This window comes from Sturnira hondurensis, unplaced genomic scaffold (genome assembly GCF_014824575.4).
Source record: "Sturnira hondurensis isolate 20B ecotype Veracruz unplaced genomic scaffold, ASM1482457v3 Scaffold0016663, whole genome shotgun sequence".
NCBI lineage: Eukaryota > Metazoa > Chordata > Mammalia > Chiroptera > Phyllostomidae > Sturnira > Sturnira hondurensis.
This window is the reverse complement of record NW_028089294.1, coordinates 17,409,341-17,421,665: the sequence shown is the minus strand read 5'-3', so window position 1 is coordinate 17,421,665 and position 12,325 is coordinate 17,409,341. Positions and strand designations below refer to the sequence as shown.

Genomic DNA, 12,325 nt, shown 5'->3' with positions numbered 1-12,325 from the left:
TGCATCTTCAGCTTCAGTCTGAAGTGCGGTTAGCAGGGTGCTCCCCGGTCCTTACCCAGTGACCGTGCCTGGGTGGTGAGAGGGCCTGACAGCACCAGGGACCTTGGCCCAGGACCGGTCTGGGCTGCTGACAATGGACAAGGAGTCCCCAGGGAACCCTCAGCCACTCTGACCCTGACCCTGACCCTCTAGTCAAGACCCTGAGGCAGAGGCTGCCCCGGCTGGGGAAGGAAGCAACTGGAACAGTATTCCACTAACCGTCCTGGGCTCTGGGTCAGCGGGGCTCCCTGACGCACTATAGAACAGATCTCAAACCTGCTGGACACCTGTGCCACCCCAGACAGCCTGGCTGGCAAGAAAGCAGGCCCAGTGGGTGGAACATTTTCTTCCCAGGGCTTCCTCATGCATGAGTGTGAATTAAGTTTTCTTCTTGCCTTCAGCCTCCCCAGAGCTCCTTCCACACGTGTATACAATTCACTCCACGACACACAGAGCCGACTTACCCTTTCAGAGTCAATTCCTAAAGACCAGACCTGGGGGACAGGAAGCCTCTCACTTCTCCTTGTCAGGGCTCAGTGCAGGCCCACACCTGCAAGTGGCCCAATGTCTCCGAGCCCCAGGGGACGACGACACACAGACACACACACCTATTTAAGGGACCCAAGGGTGGTTCTTGGAAAAAGGCTCTGGGCTCTGCAAAGGCTGAGAATGAAAGGGGGGGCCTCTGGGGAAAGAGGCTGCGGGAGGTTGTAAGACAGACAACAAGAGGTAGGGAGAGGGCCCATGCCAGGACCTCAGCGCCCCCCGCCGCCCCCAGACCTTCCTTGCTTGCATGGATGGCAAGTGCCAGGCTGTGGGTGCAGAGAGCACCGCCCGGCGGCTGGGAGCAAACCTGAGCAATGCTTCCCCCGACCTTCCGCACGCTCCCAACACTCAGAATGCAGCACTGGCCGTGGCTGCTTCTGCGCTTCTGCACCTACCACTGTGGACTGCGTGAGTGTGTGTGAATGAGTGTGCAGTTGTGTGTGTGTGAGTATATGCACGGATGCACGAGTGTGTGTGATCATGCAAATGATTGTGTGCGAGTGTGTGACTGCATGAGTGTGTATGTGGGGGGGCATGAGAAGTGTCCCCTCCACCCCCACTCCTGAAAGCTTGGCATCACCTGAGAGGTCGCTACCTGTTACAGCGTCACCTGGATACCGTCCTGCACCTTCCCTCACACCTGCTTCTGGGCAGGCCCCACCTGCTGCGGGCCCCTCTGCCTCCTCACAGCCACTTCAGAGTGAGGTGGCTACTGCAGGGGCCAACACTGGGGAGAGGACAAGGGACTCCTTTCTTCCATGGCCCCGACTGGCCTCCTCGTGTGCACCGAGGTAGCACAGCCCAGGGGGCGCACAACTGGTTCAGGGGAATGGAGACTTGGGACTGGCCCTGTAGTCACTCCGAGGCCACAGGTTTGGAAGCTTTGGGAACCAGCAACCCAGGGGATGGAGGGATTCACTCCTTGTTTCTCTAATCCAGACCATCAGCTGTGGCAAGCAAGCTGTTGTTAGGGGTGCATGGGGCTCCCCAACCCTGCTGTGGTTGCACAGAACTCGGGGCTCCTCTGAAGTGCTGAGGCATCATCTGAGTTCTGGGACAAGCCCCTGGAGAAGCGGTCTCCTGTGCGCACGCTGGCCATGCGGCCACTTCACACCCCCGTCTTTCTTCTCCAGCTCCCCCCGCAGCTTCGGTGAAAGGACAGCCTAGCCCCTCTCCCTCCTGCCTTCTCCTTTTGAACACAGTCTCTAGTTCCCACAGCAGTGACCCACTCCTACCCCTCGTGGGCCCTGTAGTTCCGAGGACAATGCTTGCCACACGACACCCGCGCTTCATCAGTCCGACGCCGGGTCCTGCTCTACCTGTGTCAGCACACGTTCCTGTCATTCTTTGATTTTATTTCAGGGGTTTTGTTTCTGTGTGGATCAGTGTATTATTGTGAGTTAAGTATTTTTTTTGTGCTTGAGTATGCACATGTAAATGTATTCTGTAATTCAAGATACTTATCTGAAAACACCCACCCACTCATTCATTCATGCACAGAACAGGTTTTGACTGAGTCCCTGCTGTCCCCCGGCCACTGCTCTAGCCCTTGGGAAACATCAGCGAACCAAACAATGGTTCCCACCCTGGCAGAGCTCACATTCTAGGTGGCGGGGGGTTGGGCAGACAATGGACACGAGACACAGTGAGTAAGTTATGAAACACGTTTGAGGAGGACGCAGGCTGCAGGTGGGGGGGCGGCAGGATGCGGGAGAAGGTGAGTGGGGATGCTCAGGGAAGGGCGTCATGGACCAGGGGACCTTGGGGTCGAGGCCAGGCCTCCCGCCACTCACTTGGTCTTGATTTCCACGTCGTCGTGGCTGGAGTGGCACATCTCGCTGAAGCGGGACACGAAGAAGTCGTAGCTGCGGTGATAGGACGGCGTGTCCTCCTCGATGTTGGCGAACTTCACGAACTGCCCAGCAGGAGAGGGAGGGAAACGCAGGTGAGAGGCGACCTGCTGTGCTCCTCACCTTTGAGATCTGGGACTTGGCATCCCCAGGGCTCCCCCACCATGTTACAGCCAGGGGAGCAGCTTGTCCTGGCAGCCCCACGTCCCAGGACGCAGCGGTGGCCTGCCTCCCAGAGCGCACTGGTTCCAAATCCTGCTCACAGTCCCCGAGTTCCTGGCTACACAGCGAGACAGGGACCCGGGCCCTTTTCGCCCTCCCCTGCTGGATGGAGGAGCAGAGGGAGACAGTGAAGGGGGCCCACGGACACTCTGGCTCCCACCACATCCAGGGCTGCACCAAGGACAGACAGGGGCCCTGGGAGGAACGACACCCAACCAGAACAAAAGCCCCCTCTCATCAGAGCATGGGGCACGACTCTGGAATGTATTTGGGGAAGCAAGGACAACTCTGAAATTTGATTAAAAAGTGTAGTCACATTTGATTGTTCAAAACGGGTAAATTTTTAAGTCTGCCTCTTCGTTTCAGTAAGTCTTGCTCGGCACTCCCAGCAGCGGGTGCCTTCTGCGTCACCACACGCGTGTCACAGGTCTAAGCAGGGACGGACTTAGTTTCAACCGAGCCCCGCAGAGGAGAACCACGGATTAAGTCGAGTCAAATTACTAAAACACAAATATAATTCTCATAGGTTATTTCATCTGTTGTTATTAACTTCGCAGTGCAAACAAGTCTAGAAAGACCAGACTTGAAATGTATCCTCCATTATTCTGACTCGCATTATTCAGTTGCTACAGACATTTTTAAAAAATATTTATTTATTTATCTTTAGAGGGGAAGGGAAGGAGAGAGGAAGAGAAACATCAATGTATGGTTGCTTCTCCTGCATCCCTTGCTGGGAACTGGCCCCTGCCGGGAACTGGCCTGCCACCCAGGCATGTGCCCTGACTGGGAATCGAACCACGATCGTCTGGTTCGCAGGCTCGCGCTCAATCCACTGAGCTACACCAGCCAGGGCCTACAGACATTTTTACGGGTTCAAAAAAGATGTACGATTGAGATTGTTCTAGTAGCAAGTCCAGTGTGTGTGTGGTTTCCACAGCACCGACACTCAGTGCTTGACTCCAGCTGGTGCCTCAGAATTCAACTCTGTGCTGACATTATTCACCAGCGATCGCATCAGATCCATGGTTAAGGGTTCGATCTCGTAAGACTGCCCCGCTCCGGACTCCTGTGGCAAATCCGGGCCGTCACCTGTGCTTCTGACTGACCAGCTGTGAGTGGGAGGTTCCCACGACCCCTCCTTGGGTTTGAGTTATGTACTGGAGTGGCTCTCCGCACTCAGAGAGCATGTTAGTTACTACATGACCAGCTGGTTACAAAAGGGCGTATACGACGCAGGACCAGACAGATGGCAGAGACGTGAAGAAGAGCCACGTGGGAGGGAGTGTGGCCCTTCCATGCCCCCTCCAAGAACGCTCACTCTCCGCATCTCCGCCCTGTCACTAACCCAGAGGCTCTCCACACCCCAACCTTCTGGCTTTACACGGAGGCCTCATCACACAGGCCCGACGGGTGAAATCCCTGGCTAAAAGGGAAATAAATCCCTTTTGGTCTCCTCCAAAAGTCACCTCATTAAAACAAACCCGTTGGGGTGGAGAGGGGATTGTTTGAATGACAAGACACACGTTTCACCTTCGGGGTGCTCGTCACTGAGGGGGTTTCAGGGGTTTTAGGGGCTCTGTACCAGAAACGGGGACTAAGACCAAGTACACATTTCTGATTACACACCACAGTATCACGACTGCTATAAAGTGACCTGGTCAGTGCGCCCTCACAGCATTCAGTGTTAATTGTCCAACTATTTTCCCATTTAACTACTTAAAAGTGGTTCATGAGGGGTTTTTTTTTCTGGATGAAATTAGCAATTTCCAGAAGCATCATTACTATTGTAGTGGTTTTTTTCGTGCAATAATATATATATACATTTATTTTCTGCTGACTGATAACAACCTCAACATGCAAAGCTGATCAGCTGATCTTTCCTTCTAAGATACATCTAAAAGGCTAACATACATTTGCAAGCAAATGGTCTGATATTAGCAATGAACCCCAATGACAGGGCTGGCACCATTGATGTGGTTACCCAGGAGAGGTCTGGTGGAAACCACAGGATCACAAGATCACCGACTAGACGCAGGCTCAGGAGTAGTTCTAGACATGACAGTGAGGCCAGCCCTTGGCTCTATGACCTTCATAAGGCCTCCAAAGGCTAGAACACGCAGACTTAGACTGATATCAAGGCTGAAGCTAAGTTTGTCTGAAGCTAAATTTGGGTGCATTGCTGCCCTTGACCATGAACAGGATGTTCCCAGGCTGCACTCCCCACAGCAGACAGCAGAACCCCCCCCCAGGGGGGACATGCAGCTGCAGGGGGTTCTGACCACAGGTCCGTGTTGACTGGTGCGGTGGCCTTCAAGGGGGACATGCAAGTTCTCCCACATTTTGGTTTTCCCATTTATAAACCGAGCAGCCCACTCTTCATTCAAAGTTCTGATTTTTTTCACTTGTACTATATTTCTTCCACATATGACGAGGCAGCTTAAAATAAGACGACTTGTGTGGATGCAAAAGTGCGCACATTTGAGACTCATTAAAATAAAACTGAAAAAAAAAAGAGGCCACCAATAAAGAGGGAGAAGCTGTCCAACCAAGACTTTGCCCCTGACAGTGACAGCATGGACTCAATGCATAAGAATGACCCAAGTTCACTTTCACTGGTTTGGGGGTTTATGGGCTAATGGCAATGAAAGTTCAGAAGTTTCTACATAGCAGGTGCTGCCTTAAGCATTTTACATACATCATCTCTTTTATTTCCTAAAATGACTCTAAGCCAGAGAGCTACTATTATTACTCTCATCCTACAAAGAGACCAAGACCCACAAACACTTAGTAACCTGCTCAGGGTCCTACCCGGGGTAGCCCGGGGCCACCCTGCTGTAGCCTCGGTCACAGGCTTCGTGGGCCAGAGCTCTGCCCTGAAACCCTCTCCTGGCTTTTGGGCCTGCTGGCTGCTTCCTCTTGTGCCTCTGGCCAAGTGACTCAGGACTGTGGATTGAATGGTGAGGGATGGTGGATAATGTCAGGGAAGGACAAGCAGAGGAGCGGCCAGGGTGACCTTCCCTGGGTCTTATGAAGGGGGCTGGGGGAGTGAGGACACTGCTCTCTAGACACTATGGCCGAGCAGAGCCAAGCGGGCTTGGAAAGCACTCATATTCCTGCCACCAGCCGGACATGCTGGGCCCGTCTGGGACAAGGGCCAGGCATTTACCTCTTAGCAAAGTCCTGGGAAATGCTGGTGGCTGGTCCCACGGTCTGACTCCTGTGCTTGAGAGACAGCACAGGGTCAGCGCCAGGCAGCCTGGTGTCCTCTCTTCCTCTCCAGCCCCTCTCCGCACCCTGACGCTGCTCTGAATCCATCCCTATCTCTGTGCCGTGTGCCCTCAAGTCCCCTTTCAGCTTTGACCTTCCCCAAAGTGCAGTGGAGCCACGAGCAGGACTTGACTGGTCAGCTGGTGCGGCCTGGTGGCATGGCCTGGGCTGTTGTCTGTGCTGTCCAGGCCACTATAACCAACCCTCCCCGACCCCCACCCCCATCAGCTGTAAGAACAGAGATTCCAATAAGTTTTTAAAATTGGAGAAATCACTGACAGCCACAAAGGGTAGAAAACAGGCATGGGGGTCCTTTGTCCCTTTAAGTGAAAGCTCAACCAGTAGACATGGAAATGTCCTGAGGCAGCCAGGAGGAACAAAGCTTGAGCAGTTTGCTGTGAAAACATAGGGAAACTTGTCCTTGGTAGTGGACGTCAGTCAAGGCTGGAGAGATAACCACCTCCTTTGAACTGGAGGGCTGTGGGCTTGAACCAAGGACTGGGAGGACGGCCCCGCCCTGACTCTGTCTCTGGGGCCCAGTGCTGGCTGGGAGGCTGCGGCCTCAAGGTTCAGGCTGTCGACCAGTGCAATTCCCGCGCCCACCAGGACTCTTGCTCTGCTACGAAGCCTGGTAATGAGATTGCACTCAGTGCCACACAGAGGGTGTGTGCCTTGTTCATTACAGTTTGGGTGGCACCACGTGAGTTAATAAAATAAGCCCCTTTTTGGTACGAGGGTCTCCGAGCATCCTTAGAAACCCTAGGTTTGATGGCCTGATAGGAGGAGCTTCCCTTCTCCAAGCCTGAAGGAAAGACAGGACAGACCCACTAGCTCCGATGACCTTGGCCTGCGGCGTCCCATGGGGGATGCTCCTGAAGAGCCCACCTGAAGCTGTTTCTGCATCTGCCAGGAGGGGGCCAACATAGCTTAGAGGGTGAGACTGGGGTGCTTCGTGGGGGCTCTGGTCAAGGGGCCACCCTCGCTGGGGAAGGAAGTCCGCTGGGGAAGCGTGCTGAGCTGGGGCGGAGACTCGAAGGTGCTGCAGTGAGTGAGGGCTTCACTCCCCCACAGCAGGTGGCACAGTGTCAGGGCTATGAGGAGGGTCTGGGGCCCAGTCCCACTTCCGAATCCCGGCGCCTCCACTTATTAGGAGGCTGACCTGGGGCAAGTGACCCAGGCTCCCTGGGCCTCAGTCTCCCATCTGTGCAACGGGGCTCTCGAGAGTAGTGGCTGCCTTATAGACTCGGTGTGACCAGCCCCTCACAGTTAAACAGCTGTAGCCTCCCCCTCCAGCCCCCTCTTGCCCACTACCAAGCCAGGGCATTTTGGTTTATGGTCAAAACTCCATGAGTTTTCACTGGGCCCGCTTACCTGTGCACTGGTCACTCTTTTTTGATGAGTAGCAACTGTCTGTCTCTTTCACCCCTACCATTACTGTCCATACCTTACAAGTAGCTTTTATAAAAGGTTACTTGCTAAATGATGAGATTGTGAAATAATAAAGTTGGTTTCTTTAAAAAAAAGATATTACAATGATGTGAAAGGTCTCCATAGCAACGAACTGAAAATCCTGAACACGTGACACTTCAAAGGCCATGCATACGGCTAGGGCCACCCTTTCAAGATCAAAGTTGCGGCCTTTCCTAGGCCCCAAAGGGTGCCCAGCTTGCTGGAGCAGGTGGCCATTGCTCCGGTGCAGACGGGAAGGAGCCACAACTGTCTGAAAAGTGAGAGGTACCAAGGACCTGGGTCAACAAGAGAGAGAAGGTCCAGATACTGACGCCACAAAGCCGGCTCTCCATGCCTCTGGAAAGCGGAAGCTGAGCTGGCCGACCTCACTTCGGCGCTGGCCGAGCCTCCTCAGGCAGAAGTCAGCCCTTCCTCCCACAGACAGGCATTCCGGGCCTCGCAGCTCCCCGCTGTCAACAACGGAACCGCGGTTTCAAACGCTGGGCAGAGGGAGAAGGCCGACTCTCCCCTGTCCAGGACTGCAGGCCTCTTTGCTGTGTTTACCTACAGAAGCAGGAACGGAACTGCACTTTCGCTTCCCTAAGCAATTCTAGGAGACCGGCTGGTCCCCAGCAGAGCTGATTTCTGCACCGGTGTTGGACCTGGTAGCATTTCCATTTTCTGGATGACAGTTTAAAACACAAGAGAGGATGAGATTGTCCGTGGGTGGCATATAAGCGTGAGAAGAGGATGGAACCAACCTTGGGGACCACAGACACTTCAGGGGCACATAGAGGAAGAGAACCACAGAAAGAAACGGCACTGGTTTCCTGTTGCTGCTGCAGTGAATGACCACAGTTCTGTGGCCGAAAGCAACACAAATTCGTCATCTTACAGTTCTGAGATCAGAAGACCTAAGTGGGTCTGCGGGGTGCTCCTTCTGGAGGCTTAAGGGGAGCATCGGTTTTCTTACCTTTTCTAGCTTCCAGCAGCCACCAATATCCTTGGGCTCACAGTCCCTTCCTCCACCTTCCAGGGCAGCAGACTGGCTCCTTCAACTCTCTTTCTCTCTGTCCCTCTGATTCCATCACCATGTCACCTGTCTGCTTCTGATCCTCTGGCCTCCCTCTTACACAGATTCTTGTCACTAAGTTGGGCCCACCTGGATAATCGAGGATAATCTCCCCATTTTAGGATCCTTAACTCCATCACATCTACAAAGTCCTTTTTATCATATAAGGCAATATTTATAGATTCCAGGGATTAGAACATGCACACCCTTGAGGGACCATTATCCAGCCAGCCACGGAAACTAAAGAAAAATGAGCCATGTGGGAAGAGCCAGTGGGCCAGGAAGTGAAGGGAGTATGGAGGAGATGCAATGGGCAGGGAGAGATGCCACTGAAGATCAAACGTCAGCTGCGGGGCGAGAGGGGGATGGTTATTTGCACAGCTGCACAAATTCCTAGCTGCAAGGACAAAAATGTGCTTTTCCAGCAGAGCGACCCCAAGTCACCCTGCTAACCCGGGATTGCACTCGGCATCCGTGAAAGTGCGACACCAGACACGGGTGTTCTTGTTGCGATACTCAGCGTCATGCCCAGTGCCTCTGTGAAGTAATGTGGCAAAAGTCTTGACCTGTATCCACCCAAGACGTCAGAGCTAATTCCATGTCTCAGGAAGTACAGGAGACAGCAGACAAAACAAATGACACCACAAGGAAGTAACAGACAAGCCTGGAATGTGGGGCCCCTTACAAAGCAACTGACCTGGTCTCTTCAAAAGGTCAATGTCGTGAGAAACTAGGGAGGTCAGGAGAGTGGCTGGGACTAAGAGGTGTAAGAGACACAGAAAACAAAGTAAATGCATGATCCTTATCAAATCCTAATTGGAAAGTGAGCAATAAAAGACAATATGGGGACTACTAGGAAAATTTGAATTGGGACAAAAAATATTTTTAAATCAGGGAATGATAGCTTTGTTAGGTGAGCCACAGGTATTTTGTGGCTATGCAGAACATATCATTTTGGTTTTTTCTTGTTTATTTATTTTCACACTGGATGATACTTGAACTTATGTTTGGACTCAGGGAAGGAACCAGAGGGAAAAAAGGGGTGGAGATATGGAGAAACAATAGATATAGGGAGAGAAGGAAAGGAAAGGAAGGAAGGAAGGAAAGAAGGGAGGGAGGGAAGGAAGGGGGAAAGTAGGGGTGGAGAAGGGAACCCTGCACAGGTAAGACTGCAACGAGTCAGAGGTCCCCAAATCTGCTGCTAGTGCCACCAGGGAAACGAAACCCAAACTCCCAGGCGCCCCCTCCAGAGACGCTGACTAGTAGGCCTGGCTGAGACCTGGGAGTCTGCAGGCGCCCACGGCCCTCTGGGAGACTCAGCCATTGGCCAGGTTTGGGGCCTCAAAGGGGGCTGGGCTTCCGAAGACCCTCTGCAGAGGGAAGAAATCTGCCCCGTGCTGATCTGGGCAGCAACACGGGGACCAAGGGAAAAGCTACAGGAGGCTGGGGTGAGCGTGAGGCAGGGAGGCTGGCGCCAAGTTTGGGCTCGAGGGACCGGACCCACACTGGGCGCAGCCTGGGGAGGAGAGAACACCGCCACAGGGCCCAGCAAATCACCACAAATCACCTCTAATGCCAGCGCTCCCGCTGTGGGGTGCAGACGAGCTCCTTGACTTTCTAGGGGCCCCGTTTCCGGGTGGAAAAATCCAGCAAAATGGGGGTGGTAGGTGAGCTCTAGTTTTCTTTTTCTTTTCCTTCTCTCTCTTTCTTTTGCCCCTTCCTTCCTTGTTTCCTTCCAACTTTCTGGCAGGGAAACCCTTTATGCAAAAGAAATGTTGCAAGCTTCCACACAGAGCCCTTCGGTTCCTCCTCCTGCAGCAGCTCCCGCGCCCCAGGGCCCCCCAAACGCCTCCACCTCCCCAGGAAAACCAGTTGAAACGCCTGGGCTCCACTCTCTAGGATTATACCAAGCATTCACATGCTGGCAGTTCTAAAACGATGAGGAGCAAAAGAATGTCCCTCTAGTGAAGGTCCAAGAGGCTTCCAGGTTAGAGAGCGGGAAAGAGCATTCAGATGAGCGACATCACTAGCAGAGGCGGCCTCCGAAGCTGGACTCCGAGTCGGCTGCAATTATGTGGCTCCGTGTACTTACAATTGCTTGTCCTGACACAACCCTCACAGTCTGCTGTACAGATCATTAGTCAAACTTGCTGCCTTGCAGATGCAATGATTCCCTGTGATAGGGATCTAGCAATTTGCAGGGCCCTGAATTGTCAGGCATATAATTAACAAAACGCCCACCCAGGGCCAGAATCTGCTGTGGGGAAAGCAAGAGCTGGTGGCCACCTGCTTCTGTGTCCCACCTCCCTGTTGTGGGGACACGCCCTGTAGATGACTGGTTTATTTTCCATTGAGATGTTCTCTTCTAGACCATAGTTATCTGAAACAGGACAAGTAAAATAGTATCTGAAGCTGTTACCAGGGTAACCTGACAAAAGACTCCGCCCTCAGCTACTGTACATGTAATTTATCAAAGGCAGCTGGACCAAGAGGGAGGAAAGAGAAGGGTGTTGGTTGTGACTTCCGTCTTAGAGAGAAAAGTCGGAAGACCATTTTCTGGGGACGTCAGCTCGTGCAGAACAGAAAAGCAGTGTGACCCGTGCAGTGAAAATTCAGAAAAGTCAGCAGGGGGATGCTCAGGGGGGAAACCTTAAACAGTTTTGGGGTGATATCTGTAAATGAGTTGCATATCAGAGCTTTTAACACCAAGCTGCCTGAGGACTGAGCTGAAAATATGCCGTGAAGGGGAACTAAAAAGAAGGAAGAGAAATCGCAGAAGTTCTCAACTCCACAACACTCAGTACGAGGGTACATGCGGACAGTGGACAGCCCGACACCCGTGTGAAGCTGGGAGTCCTGGGCACATGTGGTGGTTTGGCCCCCCCAAACCGTCACTCTCCCCGGCCCCCCCAGGACAGCAGTCACAGTTTGAGACCCGTGTTCTAGAGCTTGGACAGTTCGCTGTGCTCTCGGAATCCACGGGAAGACTGAGGCCCAGAGATTAACGCTGTCGCGCTTACCCGTCCGCGTACGTACAGGCGGGACTAAGTCAGAACCTGCATTCCTGTTCCCCCGTGATCTCTCCCTTACCTGGCACCTCTGTGCTGTAAGTGTCCGTTTATTCTGGTCCTGAAAGGGGCGCAACCAGGGCCAGGTTTCAAAGCACGCCCTGTGGAGCGGGTTGGGGGGGGGCCGGGCTGTGAGGGCACCAGGCTCCCCCTCCCATCCCTTCCCATCTGTTTTTACCTCTCTTAGGGCCCCACTTAGAATTATTTAAGGGGAAAGTAAAAAAAGTCCAAAGATCACCAGTCTAAAGGTAAATGTTGACTATCTTGGATGATGGCAATGGTCGCACAGCCTTGTGAATGTACTAGAACCCTGAATCATGTGCTTTAACACGGGGAACTTTATTTTTAAAATGAATTTTATCTATGATATAGTTATATAAATTATAATATAGAAATAAAATACTTATAGTCAAGTAAAAACTATATGCAGCCTTAGTCACGCAAGAGGGGGACAGTAGGACAAGCACTGGGTTGTGCTCGGAAAGCAAACAGGAATGGATCTGAATGCTGGCCCAGAGGTCCCACCCCCGCCCCCGGACCCCAGCCCCTGGCGCCGCTGCTCACCGAGTTGGTGCCGAGGATCTGCAGGTTGGGCTTCTCCGACTCCAGCAGCTTGGCCACCATCTTGAGGAAGCTCTCCACGAACAGGTTGATGCTCTGGCAGTGGCAGGCCATGAGCAGCTGGTCCAGCGCCTCCATGGCGATGCACACAGACCTGGGGAGACAGCGCCCGCGCATCCCTCAGCCGCGCGCACCGCGTGCCGGGGCGGTGACTTCCTGGGCAGCGTCCGGGAAAGGGGCCCGTCCACAAG

General features: G+C 53.2%; 1 protein-coding gene across 3 annotated transcripts in view; it reads right to left on the bottom strand.

The window, feature by feature from the left end:
• Positions 1 to 12,325, bottom strand: part of EFR3B (EFR3 homolog B) — a 78,447-nt gene that overhangs the window by 21,530 nt on the left and 44,592 nt on the right. For all 3 annotated transcript variants that reach the window (XM_037066823.1, XM_037066824.1, XM_037066825.1), the window contains exons 4-5: positions 12,078 to 12,228; positions 2,379 to 2,500 (exon numbers count right to left, since the gene is read on the bottom strand). In XM_037066823.1, the coding sequence (XP_036922718.1) occupies positions 2,379 to 2,500; positions 12,078 to 12,228 (273 nt within the window). The remainder of the gene's footprint in view (positions 1 to 2,378; positions 2,501 to 12,077; positions 12,229 to 12,325) is intronic.